Source organism: Rhinolophus sinicus, linkage group LG03 (genome assembly GCF_036562045.2).
Source record: "Rhinolophus sinicus isolate RSC01 linkage group LG03, ASM3656204v1, whole genome shotgun sequence".
Taxonomy (NCBI): domain Eukaryota; kingdom Metazoa; phylum Chordata; class Mammalia; order Chiroptera; family Rhinolophidae; genus Rhinolophus; species Rhinolophus sinicus.
The window spans coordinates 2,742,101-2,764,939 of NC_133753.1; the positions used below are offsets into that span (position 1 = coordinate 2,742,101).

Genomic DNA, 22,839 nt, shown 5'->3' on the forward strand with positions numbered 1-22,839 from the left:
ATAGAGGTGAACAACCAGGCGCTCTGACAGCACGTAACGGGGTCAGGCCAGGGGGTCAGGGAAGCTGAGCCGGGAACCCCCGGCTACACTGAGAGCAGAGGACGAGCACGCAGGACCAGGAGAGGAGGGTGGGGAGTGAGCCAGGCGGGAGAGCATGCGCAAGGATGGGGCTCGTTGCCAGGAGGGGCGGACACGAACCCAGGCAGCTGGAATGGGAAGGGCAGGGCAGCACCATACAGGTCTGGCTCCTCTGGGAATTACGGGAAGGCCTGCTGGGTGCTGGGAGCCAGGGTTCTGAGACGGACGGTGTTCAGAGAGAGACGTCTGGACAAGTACCCCAGGGCAGATGGTACGAAACAACGAGCAACATGCAAAAGGCTTGCCAGCAGGACTGAGCACTCAGTGGAGGTCTGATGGGTCCACCACCCTGGTCTCTGGGAGGACAGGGGTTAAACTGGAGACTGCATGGCAAAGACCTACGGTGACAAGGCAGCAAAGGGTCTCACAAATGTCACCCACCCCGAGAACATGGCTCAAGAAACAATGCTTCACAAATGTCAACTGGAACAAGTCCCAGTGACCTTACTCCCGTGGTCAAGCAGGGCCCAAACAGGTGGTGGTGACCAGGAATCAGTCTGTGGAGGCCACTCTACACCCGCAAAGGCCACCTGCAAGCAAGGAAACCTGCTCTTGCTGAACCCAAGTCCCTCCAGAGGGCAGGTGAGTAAGACCAGCTCCAGTGGTTCTCAAACCTTAGAGTCCCTGGGACTCATGTAAGGGGCTTGTAAAATGGCCCATTCCTGGGCTCGGGGCCAGCCCTTCCACATCCAACTTTGGGACTGGGGCCCAGTAATAACCTTTTAGACAAGCACCCCAGGTGGCTCTGATTCAGGCGGTCTGACAAACAACGCTGTACACTTCTGTAGGCAAGGCATGCTACGCAGTCTACAGACTTCAGTGCACTATCAAAATCCCAGCTGCTATTTTCACCGAAATGGAAAAGTGGATCCTGAAATTCCTATGGAATGCAAGGGATCCTGAACAGCCTAAACAATCTTGAAGAAACCAATTTTGAGCACTCATACTTCCTGATTTCAAAACGATTATGAAGCTACAGTAATCAGTGTGGTGTTGGCGTAAGGGCAGATGGATAAATGAACAGAATAGAGAGTTCAGAAACAAACCCATATAGGCAAGTGATTTCTGACAAGGTTGCCAAGATGATTCAATGAAAAAAGAAGTCTTTTCAACAAATGATGATGGAATAACTGGACATCATGTGCAAAAAATTAGGTGAGACCCTTACCTCACGCCATATATGAAATTAACTTGAAATGGATCAAAAATGAACGTAAGAGCTAAATTGGCAATGGTTTCTTAGATGACACTAAGGCACGAGCAACAAAAAGAAATAGATAAATTGGACTTCATCAAAATTAAAGATTTTTGTACCTCAAAGGACACCATAAAAAAGTGAAGAGACAACGCACAGAAGGAGAGAAAATACTTCCAAATCGTATACCTAACAAGGGTCTAGTATACCGAATAAAGAACTCTTAAAATCCACCAACAAAAACACAAACAACAGAATTTCTAAAAGGGCAAAGGACTTGAATAGATCACGTACACATGAAAAGACACTCAGCATCCTTAGTCATCAGGAAAATGCAAATCAAAACCACAGCGAGCGACCACCTCACACCCACCAGAGTGACTAATAAAAAGCAAATGGAAAATAAGTCATTGGCGAGGCTGTGGAGAAATAGGAAGCCTCAGGCCCTGCCGATGGGAATGTAAAATGGTGTGGACAACGGTTTGGCGGTTCTCCAAAAGGTTAAAACACAGTTACCATACGACTCAGAAATCCCACTCCTAGATATGTACCCAAAGAATTGGAACAGAGGTTGAAACAAAAACTACACGAATGTTCATAGCTGTCACACTCTTCACAAGAGGCAAAAGGTGGAAACCCAAACGCCCATCAAGTGGTGAATGGCTGACAAATCGCGGCATGTGTATAGACAGACCCCGGAGGTACAGTGGGTTTGGTTTCCGAATGGGCAATACAGCGCATACCCTACAAAGCGAGTCACACGAATTGTTTGGTTTCCCAGTGCAATTAAAGTTGTGTTCACACTATACTGTCTGTAGTCTATAAGTGTGCTATAGCATTATGTTTATAACAATGTACACGCCTTAACTAAAAACACTTTATTGCTAAAATTTGCTAACCATCATCTACCCGAGCCGTCAGCGAGTTGTAATCTTTGTACTGGGGGTGGCTCTGCCTCCATGTGGATGGACACAGTATCTGCAAAGTGCAATAAAACGAGGTCCGCTTACAGGGGACTATCATTCAGCCATAAAAAGGAACGACAGACTGATACTGTCCCAACGTGGAGGAACCTCGAAAACATGATACTGAGTGACAGCAGCCAATCTCAAAAGGCCACATATCCCATGATTCCATTCATATGACACATCCAGGAGAGGAAAGTCCACAGACAGAGCAGATTAGTGGTTGCCAGGGGCTGGGGGAGGGCATGGAGAGTGACTGGCACCGGGCAGGGCTTCCTTCTGGGCTGGGGGAAATGTTCTGTGAGTAGACGGTGACAAAGGGTGCACAATACTGTGACTGCATAATACTGAATGTCACTACTGGTAGTTCATGTTACGTGTATTTTACCACATTCTTTTAACAAAGAGAAAGTGACACACCTTGGTTGTGACAGTGCGCTATGGCTTTGCAGAATGTCCTCATTGGGGAGACTGGGCAAAGGGTGTGTGTGGCTCCATGAGTTCTTACAGGCACACGTGAATCCGTAATTATCTCAATAAAAATTCCAATTTAAAAAAAGAAGTCGGCAGCCTAAAATTTTGGCTTATTCATACTCAAAACTTCATAAAAATGAAAAAAAAGAAGAGGACGAAGGCTGAAACTTAGAAAATGGAGTAAACAAGGAATTTAAGATTTAAAAACCATTTGGAAATGCTAAAAAATGATGTTTGCTCTTGCTGTGCTTCCAAAGACAGAGAGAGAGAATGTGTGTGTGTGTGTGTGTGTGTGTGTGTGTGTTTGTGTGTACCAGCTCCTGCTTATTATTAAGTGCCCTTTAAACATGAGTTACAGGGTGGGTGAAGGGCAGGGTGCCACACCCATTTCTGGAAGTACTCAGTGATTTAATTACAGCCATCAACTTGCTTTGATATTTACAAATCAAAGGGCTACTGTGGGCTGCAAAGTTTTCCTTAAACAAGACCTCCTGGGGGAAAAAAACAAGTTGCTGTCTCATGTTCTCATTACTAATTATGAACAAGAAAAGGCCACATTTTATTTATTCTAAGCCACCAGTATTACAGGATAAACCATTCCTCTTTCCCATTAATCCAGAGCCTCTCCAGATAGAATTCATTTTATACACTGAGATTTTGACTCGACAGAGTTCAAGTTAAGGAGTGACGTTTTCACGTGATGGGCTGTGTCTAAGCGGCTCTTCCCAAGGCCCTGTAGCTGTGCAGCGCTGCCCGCCTGCCCCCGGGGCCCAGTGATGGGGTGGAGGGACTTATCTTAGCTGTCAGGTGCGGTGAAAATACTGCTTAGCTTAGATAACATGAGCTCGAAATGTGTCAGGTTCTGTGTTTCTCGGATGAGATAAACTTGTTTTTCAGTCACTGACTCCAATATTCTTCTCTAGTATGCTCCCTGAAGAATTCCGACTCTAGCCACTAGGTTAGTTGGGCAAGACCACTCACTGCTAGGAGTGAGGATTCTGGTAACTGCAGATGGTGAATGGAAGACTGCAGGCAGGGAAACATGTGCACCCCAGACGCCGTCCACCCGTCCCCCAGCGATTTTCACTAGGGGCGCTGTGATCTGATTGGACGAGACAATGAGCTCCCAGGGCAGGACCCTGCCTGCCTTGCCCAGTGCCTGGCTCTGCGCCTGGGGCACCACAGACTCTGTCTACTCATGCCATGTGAAGGCAGGAACGTGGACTCAGCCCCTTGCCCCATGCCCAAGACCACTCAGGGGCCTCCTGACTGGTTCCCACCCACACTGTCCTACCCCAGGCTGCAGGCAGAGTGGCTTTGGCCACAGTGCCTGCTGCCTTCGGGGTCACCTGGCCCTCTGGTACTCCCCCCTCCACAGCAGGTGCCACCCCCTCCCTGGTGTCCCGGTCGGTCACTCAGGTCCCACAGCACTGGGCTTAGGATCTAAGCAAACGGAGCTACCACTGCACCTTCTGATTCCTCTCTGCTCTGTGAGGCCCAGCTCACAAATGGCCTGTCCATCAACCTTCTGAAGGAACCCCGTCTCACCTTCGGGCCCGAAGTGGCCCCCAGCCAGGCTCATCCCACAGCGCCTCCCTCCCCCAGTGTGCCCACGTGACTGCCTCTAGCTTGGGCAGACTTGGAGGGAACACATCATGCTTTTCACAGGCACAACCCATAGGGCTGCAAGTGTGGTGCTCACGAAGTGTCCATGAAATTGGCACAGGGGACAGAGAGGTCCAGGTAACCCCAAACAATAATTTAGAGACAGGACAGCAGAACTAAGCCCAGGCTCAAGATAAAACAATGCCTCTTACCAACAGAAACTCTGGCTTTTCTGTTTCAAAGGCTCACCAAAACTATTGTGGGCTGAAAGGGACCCAGGAGACCAGCTAAGCCCAACTCCCTCATATTCTGGGTCAACAAACTGACAAAACAGATGCTGAGAGGGGAGGGGACCTACACATGCCTGAGCTGAGTCTAGAACTGACATGTCTGGGGGCTCAGACCAGAGTTCTCCAAACTTCCAGTAGGCTGAAGCTTTATCCTATGGCACGCATATGCACGCACAGAACGTGTGTACACACACACACACACACACACACCCTCAGCCAGAACGGCAATACATCCAGACCAAAAGAAAACAAACAAAAAAATTGACAATTTCACAGCCACAGGACATGTTTATCTGGACAGATTATTTTGGTTTGGACCTTGTGTGAACTTGGATAAAATTCAGCAGTAACATTTTGGGAACACGAGGGGGATTAATCAGAGAGCCTGCAAAGCAACAACACAAATCACACTGTAAAGACGCCTTCTGGAAACAAAGCCAACCACAACATGCGGGGCCATCCAGGTGCCAGCCGTGCTTCTCAGACGGCCTCTCTCTCCCCTCCAAGTCATCTCCCTGCCTCCCTGTTTTAATGAAACTTCAATCCACCTAACATTTGGGACGCATTGTGAGCTTCCCTTTTCCTCGAGGCACCCCAATGCTCTGTAGTGACACTCCCGGGCTGCTAAAGTGTGGGGTTTGTTTGGTCCTATGTCACATGGCCCCCATAGTGGTTGTACTTTCTGACTTCTGTGTTTTCTCCTGTAGCAGATTCTCTTCCAGCTCCTGGTCTGTTTTAATTTCAGATAAGCTGGAAAACCAGATAGCAACGTTAGCAGGCCTGTGTTGAAAGTACCAGCAGATTCTCAGGGCCAGCGGCGAGGAGTCGGGAGGCCTGGGCGCTGCCATCTTCTGCCTCCCACACAGTGGTGACCCCAGGTGGAGCCCCACCCCCTCAGAGGGTGAGCCGCATGACCCTATGCCTGGATTTTCACGCTCTGACTCGGGGGTACATAGGTTCTGGCTGCCCTGGCCTATGGTGCCAAGTGCTCACGCCGCGCTGACCAGCGGCCTTCGGCTGAGGCCTGCGCCCTGGGTCTGGGCGTCCTGCCAGCTTCCTGGGAGCAATTCTGCTGTCATTTGTTGAACACATCTGGCTTAAGGACAAGATTTTATTTGGAGAATGCGTTCTCCTGCTGAAAGCATTTGCAAACTACTGACCCAGCTGAGTGAGGCCACCGGATGCTGGCCCCTCTGCCTCTTCCTCCTCCTACTCGGCTGACTGCAAAGCCAGAGGTCCTCTCCTCTGGTGACTCTGGCACTGGCTCCACATCTGGTCTGGCTGTGACTTCAGAATCCAGGGAGACACAGCATCTGCTAATTGTAGGGGACGTACTCAAGAAAAATGCTCAAAGCAGGCTTCCTGGGCAGCAGTCACGTTCTGTCCTTCCTGAGCAGGAGCTGCTGAGGCCAATGTTGACTGCCCTTCTGTCCACCAGTCGCGACCCTGTCGCTGACACCAGCCGGACGACTGCCTTTGGTCAGCATCAGGGCTCCAGCACTGCTGGGACACAGAAGGCAGAAACTTGATCCCAGTTGCACTGGCCCATGGGAATCTCCGCTAGCTCATCACACAGCAGCTGCACAAATGGACAGCCTCCGAGGAGGCCCTGCACAGGTGGGCTCTGCACAGGTGGGTTCCGGGACGGACCCCCAGATGGCAGAGGTACTAGAGGTGACCTTTCATCTTTGCTGCTCCAGGATGGCATGCAGACCCTTTGTGGTGCTGGCTCTTTCGGGGGCACACACATATCAGCTGGGACAGGGTCCCTAGCGCTTTGTTTTAATCAGGGGGTCAACCAGATGACAAGATGACGGCTGCGAGCTCGGGCAGCCCATCTGCGTCCTGGTGGCCCTTTACTGGGAACCAGAGCCTTCCAGAGCAGAGAAAAGGCTTAGGGTCAAATACCCCAGGGAGGGGTAATATTTCCTAGGAACACCGTTTGAGAAGGGAACGCAACAACAATTGGTGTTCAAATGGAGCTATAGGAAAAAAGGCAACATGGGGGGAAAAAGTCAAGGAAGTGGCAAAAGCAAATTGATTTTCTTCAAAACGGGCCAGTTGCATCCAACAGCATCAGACACCACTTTGGGTCTTGTCGCTTGCTCTGTAGGCAGCAGCACGTGTCCATCAGATAATGAGTAACAGGGAGCCCGCCAAGGCCCAACACCACGCAGAGACATTCTGAGGACTGAAGGCACTGGATAGAGGATGTGGGCGCCCGCTGAGGAGCTGGGTCACAGAAGTGTGGGGTTGAGGGATGACTGACCGTGGCTCTCGGCAGGCTGTGTCCCAATCGCCTGCAGAACTCTGAAAAACCCAGCGCCTCCTGGGCAATAAGAGAACAAACACACATCTATCCTTCCACTCCCTTCTGAAACAACACTACAGTTAGAGGGAAAGAGTTAAAAAAAAGGTCCAAAACTCATGAAGGGAGGATGAGAGAAGAAAACAACCACACAACGTTGGGAGCTGGAGGAGGGTGGGTGAAGAAAGGACTCAGCAGGGACTGGAAGGGCCGAGCCCCTGACCGCAGGCATTCCCCAGCGAAATAGCCACCAGCCAGGTCAGCATGTGGGGCCCGCAGTGAACGAGCTCCACCAGGCTCCCATCAGCCTGTGCGCTGAGAACCACTCGGCTAACCAAGACCGCCACCGTGGAGAACACAGATAAGAGACAGAAGACAGGTGACTCAGGCAACAGGGAGACCATGCAGGAGAAGAAGCTGCAACACCCTGCTCGGAGACAAAAGCCGATCTGACAAGCGGAAGAGCAACAGGAGCTTCCAGAAATTAAAACGTGATCATACAACAACCCCATGGAAGGACTGTAGGATAAAGTCAAGAACATCTTCTAGAAAGTAGGCTAAACGCATCAAGAGATAGAAAACAGCAGAGAAAGAGACGAAAAGTGGAGCCCAGTTTAGGAGGTCCACAGGACAAAAGCGTGACCCCAGAAAGAGCAAACGGAAACAGGAGGGGCAGAGGCAGGAAAGAGGCTGCTGCAGGTAACAGGCCCGCAGAATAAAGGCCCCAAGCTTGGGGCCGGGGCAGAAAGGGCCAACACGAAGGATGAAACAGGCACATCACTTTCTGTTCTCAGAACTCTAGCGAAAGACAGAGAAAACACAGGTCGAATATCAAGGGTCAGGTATCAGAATGGCTTCAGACTTCTCAACAGCAATACTGGGTGCCAGGAAGTGATGGAGGAAGATTAAAATTCTAAGGAAAATTATTTCCAACTTAGGCTGCTGTATCCAGCTAAGGTCAAGGGTGAACACAGGCAAAAGACTTTTCAGACTTGCAATGTCTCCAACACTTACCTACCATGAGCCATTAGCAGGAACCAACTAGAAGATAAACTCCACCCAAACAAACAAAGAGGAAGACACCAGACCCAGGAGTGAGGGGATGGAACACACAGGGAGGTGAAGGGCGACCCCAGGTGGCAGGGTGACCAGGCCAGTCTGGAGCACCCAAAGCATCCAGGAGAGATCTTTCCAAAGAGGACACCCTGGAGAGGACACCCGATATAAGTCCAAATGTATGAGAGGGGACTGAAATAACTGGCCGAGTTGGGGTTGTATGTGTGAAACCACAGAGAAAGCTATTTGGGAAAACAAGACAGTGATCAAGCCCAGGGAAACAGAGTCGCAGAGACGAGAAGATGTAGTGTACTTGGCTCCCTGGCAGCTGTAATGCCCGCGGTTACTGGATGATGCCGCCTGGCTGGGGCAGGCCATGAAGGAGCTCTCCTCCTCCTCCTCTCCAGGAGCCACCTGGCAACACCTAGAGCTAGAAGGACCCAGAAATAGCTCCCTGAGCAGTTACTCAGGGATACGAAGCTAAAAGAAAGTGGGTCTCTAGAGACGGGGCATCAGGTGGGGACAGGCAGCACCCTGTGGCACTAGCTGACGCTGACCGACGTACTTACGCGTGGCATTGATTAAAACCAAACAGATTCCTTTTTTGGTCTGGTTACTTCACTCAATGGAATTATTTCACCAAATCCGGAAAACTTTCAGCTGTATTTCTTCAACTGTTTTTCACGTCACCCCTTGCGCTCTCTTTTCCTCCAGGACTTTGATTACATTCGTGTTGGGCCCTGTGAAACGGTCCCACGCTTAGTGATGCTCTGAACTTTTTTTCAGGCTTTTTTCTCTGCGTTTCAGTTTGGATGGTTTGTACTGCTGTGTCTTTGAGTTTGCTAATCTTTTCTTCTGCAACATGTACACTGCCATCGATCTCATCCAGGGTATTTTTCATCTCAGACATTCCAATTTGTATCCCTAGAAGTTTGATTTGGGTCTTTTTTTATACCTTCCATTTTTCTAGTTAACATGCACACTCTTTCCCTCAGGTTCTAGAACATAAAGGGTAAAGTTACAACAACGGTTTTAATGCCCTGCCTGTGAATTATGTCATCTGTACCATTTCCAGGTCAGCTTTTATTGGTGGATATCCCTTCCTTCACTGTAGGCGATATCTCCTGTTTCTTTGCTTGCCTGAAAAGTTCTGCCGGGATGCAAGACAACGTGAATTTCACCTTGTTGGTGCTGGATATTTTTGTAATCTATAAATATTCTTGAGCTTTGTTCTGGGATGCTGCAAGCTCAGGTCAGCACGACCAGAGCAGCATTTAATATAGGGCTACTTCTGCACCATAACTAAGGCATATGACCCAGTTAGGAAGGGGCATTACAGGAGGGTCCCCACTCTGGGTGGTGGGATCAGAAATTAGTCCTGGAGCTGGCTGAGCTCCGGGAATGTACCCTCCAATCCTCTTGGATGGTTCTCTGACAGGCCTTGGGCAGTTTCCTCCCCCACGTGCTCATCGGCACTCAGCTGACACCTCTGAGGACCCTCTGAGGATCTCTGGTACTCTCCGTACAAGTTCCTGACTCCTTAGCCTCCCCAGATTCCCATCCCTATCCCCAAAACTCAAGGCGCTGGCTGGGCTCTGCCAGCCCCTATCTCGGGTCCACCCCCACTGCCATGGCCTGGAAACTACAGGGTTCACCTCATTTGTTTCCCGTTTCTCAGGGATCACTGTCCTTTGCTGTCTGGTATCCCATGTCTTGAAAACCACCGTCTCATGTATTTTGTCTGGAGTTTTAGTTGTTTCGGGCAGGAGGGTAAATCTGGTCCCTGTTACTCTGTCTTGGCTGGAATCAGAAGTTCATTTAATGTAACTAGTCTAAAGCTTCAGGTTTCACGTCCACGTGACGGTCCCTACTGTGTGCGTGGACTGTGCTAGGTATCTTACGTATATTGTCTATTTTACTGAAGAAGGCTCCTTACAGATGTCAGCAATTAGTCTCGCTAGAAGAGCACCATGTGAAGGACACAGTATTCGAGCCCTGTCAGCTTACACAGATGTCGGACTGCGCGCGAGGCGCAGGGGTCTGACACAGCGTGAGCACATGTGCAGAGGGACACCAACCAAAGTCCATCGTGATCCCTGCTGGGGGAACGGAGATTTCAGAGCGGGGAGAAGCATTATTATGCCCAACTAAATTGGGCCTCACAAATCCCTGCTCCTGGAGGTACATGTTCTCTCCATGTTATACGGACAAGACGTAGTTTTGAAGGAGTATTTTAGGTGTTTGCTGCTCTCCTGAATCTGCTGGAAAGTAGAGGAGGTGATGTAACTTTCACCATTGGTTTTCTTTGTGCCAGATACTTTATGTACTTGTGCATTATTGACCAACCCCCCAATTTTATTATAAAAATTGTACAACATACAAAATGTTGAATATTATAGGGAACACCGATATACCCATTACGGGTAGTTTTCTTGTACCTGCCTTTTCATCTATCATCCATCTGTTTATCCACCCATCAATCCACCTTAATTTTGGATGCACCTCAAAGTCAGTTGCAGACATCACGGCAGGTTCCCCTAAACACTTCAACACGCGAATCACTAACTGGAGCTCAGTATTTTATTGATTTTTCTTGAGATGACGTTTACATCCAGTAAATGTACAGCTCGCAGGTGTGCCATGCTCGAGTCTCAACAAATCATTGCCCCCGGGACGCAGCCTTGTGCCCCTGGACAGCCTCCCTTGACCCAGGCCACCACGGGTCTGATGTCTGCCACCAAAGATTCGTTTGGCTTGCCCTGCTCTAGAATGTCATGTAATTGGAGCCATCCAGGATGACTTTATAACTAGCTTCTTTCCTCAGGGTGATGGCTGTGGGACTCCCCTTTCCATCTTGTTTATCTATTTTCACTACTCTCACCATCCCTACAGCGCAGCTGGAGACCGCGGGTCCCAGGGGCTGAGCGGCACCACGAGCCGCTAAGTGGTTCAGGTTCAGACCAGCTGCCTGGTGCTGGACACGGTGTCTTCCCCACACACCACAGCAGCTCCCGCCACAGGGTCTGGCCCAGCGCGTGCCCGTCTGGGATTGGGTCTTCTGTCCCAGGTTCTCTGCCAACCCTGCGTTGAGCCATGGCCTGACTCATATGTGAAACCTTCCTTTGTAGGAGCAGAGGTGTCTGGTGGGAATTTTAGGAACATGCCGCCTGCTTCCTAAATGTCATAAAAAAGCCCGCAGTCTTGAGGTCTGGACCAGCACTGCTGTACGGCTTGTAGGACCTGGTGGCCCTTGAATACTAGTGCTGGGCGTGGCCCCTGTGGGCAGACGGTTCAAAGGCTGAGGCAGGGCCTGGTGACTGCCACTAACTAGATGGTCGGGGCCACCTGTTTCCTCCCCGAACCCCAGGACAGGGCACTTCTGCTTCACCTGCACTGGTTGGTCAAGATGAGGCTGACAAGGACAGAAAGAGCTCGAGAACAAAGCTCCAGAGCGCTGATGTCATCAGTGTGCTGTGCCCACGCCTGTCCCCTGAGGCACCCCCATCCCATGAGATGACCACAGTAATTACAGGGTGGCCCACCCGTCATACCCCTCCAGCCGCAACCCTTTCTGCTGCCCTTGACGCCCAAACCCCAGGGCTGCGCTGCGTAGGACGAGGCACATGTGGCTCCTCCCACGTGAAGGGACTTGAGGTGAGGCCCAGCCCCATCCCGGGGATCCCCCCATAGCACCTGTCTCCCCCTCCTCTCACCGGCCCCTCTGGCTTGCTGACCGCGCTTTCAGAAGGAACTGTGTCACAGACTCCGAGCAGCTTACCTCCCTAAAACTCAGTCTGACCAGGCCACTCGGCCTGGCTTCAAGCTTTGCAGTAGCCCTGCCTTGGCCCAGGTTTCCTGTGAGCCCCCTCTGCCCCCGCAGGGTGGGGCCGCGCTGGTCACTGCTCATGTCACGGATCCTTGGGCTTGGGACACCCTTCCACCCTGTCTGCCTGCCACGTTCCTGCTCGCCCTTCACGTTCTGGCAGCACAGTGCCTCTATGGGCACCTTCTGACCCCCTTGAGGCCCCGGCGGCACTTCCCTCCCCAGCTCACTCCCACCGCTCTGTAAGCTGGACCTTGTGCTTTAAGATCCAGTGGTTTGTGTGAGGGTCGCTACAGTAGCCACGAGCATCCCCTGGATGGGACTGTCCTGAACCTCGCAGGCCTGGAGGCCTGGCCCAGCCACCAACCTCCCCTAGCCGAGAACTGCTTTCAGTAGGTCACACCCTCCTCGCCTAGAATGAGGTGGCGAGGTCCCATGTTTTCCAAAGTCTAAAATCCTTTGTGCATGGGTAGGAATGTGCAGAGGGCAGACCCACAGGGGTTCAGATTTACACGGGCTGGGGGTGTCACAAGAGGAGTCCTGGCACAGAAAGGCTGCAGCTGACCCATAAAGTTTGGGTCCTTTGTAAACTATACCTGTTTTTCCTCTTTGACTGTAAAACAATGTTCTGCCCATTTTCAGAGTACACTGTGAGCAAAGTAAGAACAGGTGCCACTTAGGTGTGTGTGAGGGACCCTGGGCGTTGCACACACATCAGCCTTCATCCCGGCGACAGCTGGGAGGGCAGATCATGCTCAGGCCCTGCATGGGAAGGCCTGGGAACACTAAGTGGCAAAGGCCAGCTCCAAAGCTACTAAAGCCACTACTCCACTCGGAACAACTCTCCTTATCAATCCTCGCCAAACATGATTTTAAAGGGCCTTTCAAAGCCCATCTTTAATGGACAGTAATGGCTGTGATAAGGGCTGGCGGACTCTTCCCACCCGGGCAGCACACACACCTACTTCACCACTTGCAGTCTCACTGGGTCAAGTTTGCACTGTTATAACCAGTGTAACAGCACATAGCTTTGGGAACAGTTCCGGTCATTTCCTAAGACTGGTTTTTCTTGGAAGATTATTCAGAATTATAAACTACTTTTTCTATAAGGAATGTATTAATTGCAAGACATTCAGAAAACAGAGATAAACTAAAGGAAGGAAAAATAATCAGCCATGATCGCATCACCCAATTACAACTACTATTACCATTTTGCTGTGTATCTTCAGACTTTCCCAATGTACACTATTTTCTACACAAAAATAGCATCCTCAGGCGTGTCTGGTACCTGATGCTGTCACCCAGCATGCGGAGCATCTCTCCACGGGAAGAAGAGCGCCTGCGGGAGGCCGTGTGTAGGTAAGCGTGGCAGCACGGCTCACTGCGCCAATACACCGGAACTTAACTCGGCCCCTGCACAGCAGAGCCTCGGCGCCCTGGGACAGAGCGCGCCTGGGCACTAACCTGGCACTGGATATGGTTCCTCTTATTAAAAACCAGGGAGGGACTCGCGGCGACTGTGCTGCAGCACCGAAGCTCTGTGCTCTCTTTCCCACAGGACGCTCACTCCGACGCTGCAGGGAGGGCGGACGCGCTGTGTCGAAGTTCCATCCAGAGATGGGGGTGACTTACTGCCCAGAGTTGTTCATGCGGGTGCGGACAGGGATTTACCCCATGGTGTCCCAAATGAGGCCAGAGAGCTGCTTTCACTGTCCCCAAGGCCCAGTGTTTTATAATAATTGCAGAGGGGATATGAGTTGTTGGAACACCCCAAACTCTTAGAAGCAGGCAATCAGTTGTATCCAGAGTCCGGGGTGTGGGTGTCCCTCTCCTCCACTGTTTCTGTCCCGTGTGAGTGACCTCTGCCAGCTCAGTAGGTGCCACCAGAGGCTGGGAGGAGTAAGAGGGACATAGGAGGGCTGCTTAGCACTGCCTTAGATCGGGAGGAAAGAGAATAAAAACTCCTTTAGCTGCTCTCTGTTCTGGTGTCCTGGAATGACGTTTCATTCTGATGAGTCAATGGAAGACCCAGTTCAGGCAGGGGTGGGGGTCTTCCCTGATACTACCTAATACTTTTCCAATGGAAGTCTTCCTCTTGGCGGGATGAACTTTTCTGATGCGTGACATCACGTCACGTTCTATCCCCACCAGCAGCACCAGTGAGCAGGACATTCTCACTGGTATTGTCTATTATGTTGGCGTGTTTCTTTCATTGTGTTGTTGGGAGGCAGACCACCTTCTTTGACTTCGGCACAGTGCCAGCAGCCAAGTGTGCTATGAGCTTTAGAGCCAATTTTAATACAGATAGAAAATTCTCCAACTGAAGCAGCAAACTCCAAAAAAAGATGCGAAACACAACTATAAATATTTTCTCCAAATCCTTCTAAATGTTAGCAAGTCAAGTCTGAAAACTGAGTCATTTGTTTTGAGCACTTCGTTAAAACTTCATCCAGAAACTGCCATAGGAGGGAGGTTTCACCAGAGAAGAGACCAAGAAACAGAGAAACTGGCTAATTTTCAGAGTCCTCTTGCTTACCTACTGGGCCCTTGGCATCTACCACCAGCTTCCATTTGTTTCAAAAGCAAACACATCTACAGGCAGACCAGGAAGCTCAAGTTGAAGAATAAATATAATGATGTAGGGAGAGGTCAGTTATGATCAAAACACGTACATTCCATTTACATGTTAATACTTGGATTCAACCAATCAGCCTTTTTTCTTTTCTTTTTTTTTTTTTTTCAAGGAAGATGCAGCTCATGGTGGCCCATGCAGGGATCGAACTGGCAACCTTGCTGTTATCAGCACCATGCCCTAACCAACTGAGGTAACCAGCCACCCTTGGCTTGACTTTTTAAACTTTTATTTATTTAAATGTGTTTTTCCAGGACCCATCAGTTCCAAGTCACGTCGTTTTTTCAATCTAATTGTGGAGGGCGCAGCTCACAGTGTCCCATGTGGGGATCGAACCGGCAACCTTGTTAAGAGCACCACGGTCTAACCAACTGAGCTAACCTGGTGCCCCGTCTGCCTGACTTTTCAAATCCTTTCAATGAAGCCTCCTCTCCCCTCCTGCGGGATTCATCTCAGACCCTCTGCAGTTTTAAGACTTGGTTAGGCTTTGTCCTAAAACACCACATGTGAGGTCACCGAGCCTGTGGCAGGGATACAATGTCCCCTCACAGCTCCTGCAGTCAGTGTTGTGGCCCAGGCTTGGTCCTCAGCACCAGGCTGGGGTGACACACACCTGGACTCCAGCACTGCCACGTGCTAACTATGAGAACTGATGGCAACTTTCTGAGCCTCTTTGAGCTGGGTTTTCTCCGGTGGGGACATAACCACTTACTGGGATGTTGTGAGGACGGAAAGATGGAAAGATGTGCTTAACAGTGAGTGCCCAGCAACAGTGCCTGTGGTCACTTCTGATCTCAGTGGTTAAGTGGTCAGTCCCAGCTGCCCAGGAGAAGCCGGCCCCGTGGACCAGGGTAGGCAGGCGGGCCTGGGTCCCTTGCTAGGGCTGTGGTGCTGGACAGTTACTCTGCTGTCCTGAGTAACAGGATTCCTCTCTCAGGGGGGGAGAAGCACTCCTGATGTCATGCCGGGTCTCAGCTCCCGCTGCCCACACAAGAACGCAGGATATGGTGAGGCCAAAAAGGAGCCCCAGCGGAGCCATAGGTAGGGGAGTCATACCACTATATTCTTGCTGGCGGCTGGGTTGGAGACACAAGAAGCAGGAGCCATATGATCTGCAATCCGCCGTCCGCTTCTCTGCCAACCAACCAACCCCCAGCGTAGCCATGGCAGTTATATCAGTGGCTAATGGCTAACCAGTAACAGCTGATGGCCATTTACTACCTGAGCCGGCACGTTTCCACATGAGGCCGAGAGCCTGGAAACTGCTCTCTGGGACTATGTCCCATATCAACAAAACCAAAAGATAACTTTTGAAAATATCATTAAAACTGACAAAACTTTAGCTAGATAAACTAAGAAAAAAGGGGAGGAGACTCAAATTACCAAAGTCAGAAGTGAAAGAGAGGACATAACCACCAACCTTACAGAAATAAAAAAGCATCATAAGGGAATACTATGAATAACTGGATGCCAATAAATTAGGTAATAGATGAAATGCACAAATTCCTAGAAAGACATAAACTACTCAAATTGAAAGAAACAGAAAATTCTGAATAGAATTGTAACAAGAAAAAAGACTGAATCAGTAATAAAAAAATAAAATATCCCACCAAGAAAAGGCCTACACTGACAAATTCTAACAAATGCTTAAAGAATACTTAACACCAATCCCTCAGAAACTCTTCCAAAAAATATAAGAGAATACTTCTCACTCATCTAAAAGGCCAGCATTGCCCTGACACCAAGACAAACACATGATAAGAAAAGAAAACCAAAGACCAATCTCCCTCATGAATAGAGACACAAAAATCCTCTACAAGGGCCGGCCCGTTGGCTCAGGCGGTTAGAGCTCCATGCTCCTAAATCCGAAGGCTGCTGGTTCGATTCCCACATGGGCCAGTGGGCTCTCAACCACAAGGTTGCCAGTTCGATTCCTCGAGTCCCACAAGAGATGGTGGGCAGCGCCCCCTGCAACTAAGATTGAACACAGCACCTTGAGCTGAGCTGCCGCTGAGCTCCCAGATGGCTCAGTTGGTTGGAGCGCATCCTCTCAACCACAAGGTAGCCGGTTCGACTCTCACAGGGGATGGTGGGCTGCGCCCCCTGCAACTAGCAATGGCAGCTGGACCTGGGGCTGGGCTGCGCCCTCCACAACTAAGACTGAACGGACAACAACTTGACTTGGAAGAAAGTCCTGGAAGTACACACTGTTCCCCAATAAAATCCTATTCCCCTTCCCCAATAAAATATTAAAAAAAAAAAAAATCCCCTACAAAATACTAGCAAACCAAACCCAGCGCCATACACAAAGGAATGTACACCATGATCGAGTGGGATTTATCCCAGAAATGAAAGGTGGTCCAATTTACAAAGTCAAGCAATATCATACATCACATTAACTAAGGAAAAAACCCACATGAGCATCTCAACAGATACAGAAAAAGTACCTGACAAAATCTAACGCTCTTTCATGATAAAAACACTCAACAAATCAGGAACAGAAGGGAACTTCCTCAATTTGAAAAAGGGCATCTACAAAAGATTCACAACTAACAACATACTTAATGGTGAAAGATAGGATCCCTTCTCCTAAGAGTAGGAACAAGACAAGAATGTCCTCTCTTGCCACTTCTAGTCAACATTGTACAGGAGATTCCAGCAAGGGCAATTAGGCAAGACAATGAAATAAAAGACATCCAGATAGGAAAGAAAGAAGTAAAATTATCTCTACTTGTAGATGACATGAACTTTTAATAGGAAGTCCTAGAGAATCTACAAAAAAAGTTATTAGAACTAATAAACAAATTTAGCAACATTTCCAGATATAAGATCAACATACAAAAACTTATACTAGCAATGAACAATCTGAAAATGGAATTAAGAAAACAATTCAATTTACAATAGCATGTAAAAGAATAAAACTTAAAACTAAATTTAACAAAAGTATAAAATGTGTACTCTGAAAACTACAAAACTGTTGCAAGAGATTAAATACCTACATAAATGCGAAGACAGTCCACATTCATGGATTGGAAGATTTAACACCGGCAAAACGGCAATAACGTCCCCAGTTGGTCTATAGATTCAACACAGTTTCTATCAAAATCCCAGTTGACATTTTTTACAAATTGAAAAACTGATCCCAAAATTCATACAGACATACGAAGGACACAGAGTAGCCAAAACAATCTTGAAAAAGAAAAATCAATTCCTGATTGCAAAATTTATGAGAAAGCTACATAATGACAGACATACCAGTCATTGGAATAGAGCCGAGTACAGTAATAAATCCTGACATTTATGATCAATTGATTTTGACAAGGCTGTCAATTTAATGGGGAAAGAATAGTCTTTTCTAGTAAATGGTGCTGGTATAACTGGATATCCACATGTAAAAGAATGAATTTGGATACCTTCCTCATACCATATACAAAAATTAACTCAAAATGAATCAAATATCTAAATGCAAGAATTAAAACTATACAACTTCTAGAAGAAAAGACAAATATAAATCTTCTTCCTGACCTTGGATTAGGCAATGGTTCTTAGCACATCAAAAGCACTACAACTAAACAAAAACATAGATAAATTGGACTTCCAACAAAATAAAACTTTTGTACAAAGGATACCATAAAGAAAGTGAAAAGACAACCAAGAGAATAGGAGAAAATATTTGTAAATCATCTGTCTGATAAGGGTCTAGTATCCAGAATACATAAAGAAGTCTTACAACTCAACAATTAAAAGACAAATAACCCAATTAAAAACTGAGCAAAGTATTTGAATATATAGTTCTCCAAAGGAGCTACACAAATGACCAATAAGACATGAAAAGATGCTCAACGTTATGAGTCATCAGGGAAATCAAATCGAAACCACAGTGACATGAGGATGTAATGCATGGCATGGTGACTATAGTTAATGATACTATATTACATATTTGAAAGTTGCTAATACAATAGATCTTAAAAGGTCTCACCACAAGAAAAACATTTGTCACTATATATCGCAATGAATGTTAGCTAGACTTACTCTGGTAATCATTTCACAACATATACAAATATCTCATCATTATTATATTGTGCACCTGAAACTAATATGTTACACATCAATTATACCTCAATTAAAAAACCCTACTGAAAAAACACCAAAAAACAAAACCCAACTGAATTTTAATAAAAAGTGCCAGTCTGGATCAGATTAGCTTTCCTTTCCCTATGGGACTGTTCTAATATAAACTGGAACATTCAGTAACCCACACAATATACAAGTTAATCTTTCTTGTTTCAATAAGTTTTTATTGAAAAATTAACCCTGTAGAAAAAACAAATCAAAAATCAAAACCAAACCCACGAGATACTACTTTACACCTACTAGAATGGCTAGAAAAAAAAATTGGGTAAGAAACATTTTTGGTGAGGATGTGGAGAAATTGGAACCCTCACATTTTGCGGGTAGGATATAAAATGGTGTAGCCACTGTGGAAAAGTTTGGCGGTGCCTTAAAAAGTTAAACATGCCATCATTTACGACCCCTCAATTCCACTAAAAGTTATACACCCAACGGATCTGAAGATACATGTCCACACAAGGACGCATACGTGAATGTTCAGAGCAGCAGTATGCATGGCGGCCAGAAAGGAGGAACAACCCACATGCCCGTCAGTTACAAATAGATAAAATGTGATCTGTCCCCACGATGGAATATTCTTCAGTCATACCAAGGAATGAGGCACTGATGCGTGCTACACCATTAACGGCAAACGTAGAAAACTGATGCTCAGTGAAAGGGGGCAGACAAGAAGGGCCACATGATGTTTAATTTCACTTACACGAAACAGGAAGACCCAGGGTGGGCAAATGCCCAGATACAGGAAGGAAGTAGGTCAGTGGCTGCAGGGGCTTAGGGCGTGGGGTTCTGGAGTGAGGAGTGATTGTTGTACAACTTTGCGAATATACTGAACACTACTGAGCTGTAGACTGTAAGAAGGTAAATTATAACTCTAAAGAAATAAAGCTGTTAGAAGTTAAAAAAGGGAGGTGCTGACAAAAACACACATCAGCTAACAAGAAGGTGTCTGGTCTGAGGAGAATGTAAAAGCAGTGACGAAACCAGCAAGTCGGCTTGCCTTCCGTTACTGCCGTACACCAGCCACGCTTGCCGGGCCAGTGAAGGGTATTCCTCTCTGCCGGGTGTTACGCAGCACCACAAGTGGAGGAAAAGTGAGCAGCACTGGAATTCCTATGTGTAAGCTCAGGTTTGCACAGCGCTGTCTAATTCACGGTGTCATCACAGACAATACGCCACTTACTCTCCCCTGAACCCTGTGAAGTGGAAAGATCCACACAGAGCCTCCCTGTGGCCAGGACCACTAACCGTGGCCTGAGAGAACTCCAGGCCCGACTCTTGTTCATTGCAGGGTCTCCCAGCACAGGCCCCAGGTCCGCTGGGCAGGACTGGTGGTCCTCAGGACTGGCCCTGAACCTTGCCCCTTGACCTCTGTCACCCCAGCCCTGAGGGTTCGTGATGCTAAAAATGAACACAGGCATTTACCCAAACCCTTGGTTTCCTTCTTGTCTCCATTCAAGCATTTTTTATTCAAGGACTGACCACTCCTGCCCCCGGCTGCCTGTCCATGTGGCAATGTCATATTTTTTCCAACCAAGTCATACAGGGGACCAGCGAGCAGATGACTCTCATGAAATCACAGCTTCCTAATGATAAACGTTAACAGAAATATACTTAGCAGAGCTACCATGAGGCCTTTAGGGGTAATTAAGCAGTGCACGGACATCAGACTTCTGTTTCTCTTGTAAGTGGTGGAACAGTTAAGAGCCCAAGAAAAACTTCCAGAATACACTGGAAACTGAAACATGGGCTGGGGGGCAATGGGAAGTACAATTTGACAGACCAGGAGAGACACTCACAAATGCTGACACTAACACACTGTCTCTGCCACAAGGTTTGAAGTGACTTTTACTTTCTTCTCTACACTTCTGGGTATCGTCTGATTTTTTTATTTTTAAGTAATGCTCGCTTTATAAAAAGTTAGGGACAAAATAATTTTGTTTTGAGGAAGAAAAAACAGTGTTCGCTCAGATAACTTCAACAATCTGTTCAGCTCTAAACTCCACAAACATCGAATTCCAAGTTTGGGAGGCCAATGAATGGGGCACTCCTGGGCGCTGGGCACACACCTGTGCCCCGTGTGCTGGGAGGCCTACCTCACAGCCGTGGTGCTTTTCCCAACAGAGTCTGGACAGTTTTGGTCTCACTGAGGCGCACGCTGGCATCAGTTAACGTGTACTTACCTGGATAGGTGGCTCGATCATTATCCAGGCCGGGAGCATCAGGCTGGGATTCAGAGGCTGGGTTCCTACGCGGAAGTACACGCCACCCCTGGAATCGCAGGCCCAGACGTGCTGATTCCCACATGCCACGCTCGTCAGTTTCACGGCTCCTGTAAACAAAGAAAATGCACACACACTGGTTACTTTTGTAAAATGACTCATCGGTCATTATTGTATGAACGTGGATTCTTTACTGCACAGGAAGAGAGGACGCTGCCCTGGCAGCTGAACTCTGCTGCTTGAGAACATGATGGCACAGGAGAGGCACCAGGCCTCTGGCTGCCCGGCCACCTGCCAGGTGCCACACAGCAGCCCTCCTACACCACGGGCAAAGCAGTCAAGATGTCACAGCACCGTGCCCTCAGCCACCAAGCACGGGACTGGTTTCTCCACGTGGGCCCATCGTAGCTCCGTCTGATACGTGACTATGACCAGCAAATTCTGGATCTGGGGAGAGGAATTCATCTTTACAGACAATCCTGTTCCTAACTGGGATTAAGATGAACTAACTAGGCCTCCCAGAATCTTCACTTTCCTGCTTACATGTCTCCTTGTTGAGCAAACTGATTTCAAGAGGAAAGGAATGTGAAGAGGCTTTGAAGGGAAACTACATTTGATTAAGTCTATTTGGCAAACAGAGCAGCAGCCAAGTTAGGGAACGACGGCAGCAGGATGGGCTCCCAGCGGCGTCCTCCACACCATCACTGCAAACCTCCCTACAGCGAGGCACGGATACTACCCCAGTACCCCGGTCCTCACGTGAGGACAGCAGACTCAGTCACGAGACATTTGCCCAAGATCCCTCAGTGAGAACGTGGCTAAGCCAGGAGATGAAGGGGGGGCCTGAGGTTTGAAGCCAGGCCAGCCTGACTCCATGTCAGCGACCTGCGATCTCTGGACTCCACCTTCTGTCTGGTTCAGTTTTGACAAATGGATATACCCAGGTGAGCCACGTCCTATCAAGGTGTGGAACATTTGCATCACCCCAGAAAGTTCCATCAGGCCCCTTCCGGTCAATCCCCCCGTCCCCTCTGCTCCTCTGATTTCTGTCACCACAATGAGTCCAGTGTGGTCCAGACGTCCAGGGAGTCACAGGTACGCACTCTCTGGGAGTGGCTTCTTTCGCTCAGTGTAATGTACGTGAGCTTCACCCGCAGCGTCACTTCTTTCACTGCTGAGTATTATCCCATCGCATGGAAACAGCACGCTCAGTTCATCCATTTACCTGCCAGTGCGTGTGGGCCATTTCCGTTTTACTGTTAGGACTGAAGCTGCTATAAACATTCTTGCAGAAGTTTTTGTGAACATGGGCTGTTGAATACCTAGGAGTGGAACTGCTGGGCCATGCGGCAGATGCATGTTTGATCTTTGAAGAAACTGTCCGTATCCCCAGCTTACCATCTGCCATGCCACCAGCAGTGTGCCCGCTGCCCACACCACCGGCATCCATTGTGGCACCTTTTCCATGTCAGCCCTTCTAGTAGGTGTGACATGGTATCTTGTTAAGGTTTTAATTTGCATTTCCTGTAAACTAATGATGTTGAGACTCTTTAACGTGCTTACAGGCACTTGCTTATCTTCTTTTGTGAAGTATCTGCTCAAGTCTTTTGCCCGTTTTTCAAGTTGAATGGCTTGTCTCCTGATGACTAGGTCAGAGGATAGGTCATTTTGACTCTAAAATGGGGGAATAGGTGGTGCAGCTAGATTTCCTGGCGGTGCTGCTTTTGGCCACCCCACACAGTTGTCACTCGCATCAGATGACAGCCCATGTGTCTGCACCAACAGGCACGGATCCTGCTATGTGGAAATTCTGTCATGTGCCTTAACTATGAGACCAACTTAAAAGTATTAACTCACTACTACACAAAAAAGCTCTTAGTATTCCTGTGTGCATTTCCTAAAGATGATGATTTCTCTTACACTGAAATTAACTGTATTTTTTCCTTCTTCCATCTCTTGTAGGATGTCTTACCAGGTAGTTCAAACAGATTCCCTAGGGCTCC

General features: G+C 48.3%; 1 protein-coding gene across 4 annotated transcripts in view; it reads right to left on the reverse strand.

The window, feature by feature from the left end:
- Positions 1–22,839, reverse strand: part of TECPR2 (tectonin beta-propeller repeat containing 2) — an 86,973-nt gene that overhangs the window by 5,136 nt on the left and 58,998 nt on the right. For 3 of the 4 annotated variants that reach the window (XM_019747190.2, XM_074326897.1, XM_019747189.2), the window contains exon 17: positions 20,798–20,946. In XM_019747190.2, coding sequence (XP_019602749.2) covers positions 20,798–20,946 — 149 coding nt within the window. Of the gene's footprint in view, positions 1–4,935; positions 6,168–20,797; positions 20,947–22,839 lie in introns of those variants that run through there. The other variant, XM_074326898.1, reaches the window with a different exon arrangement.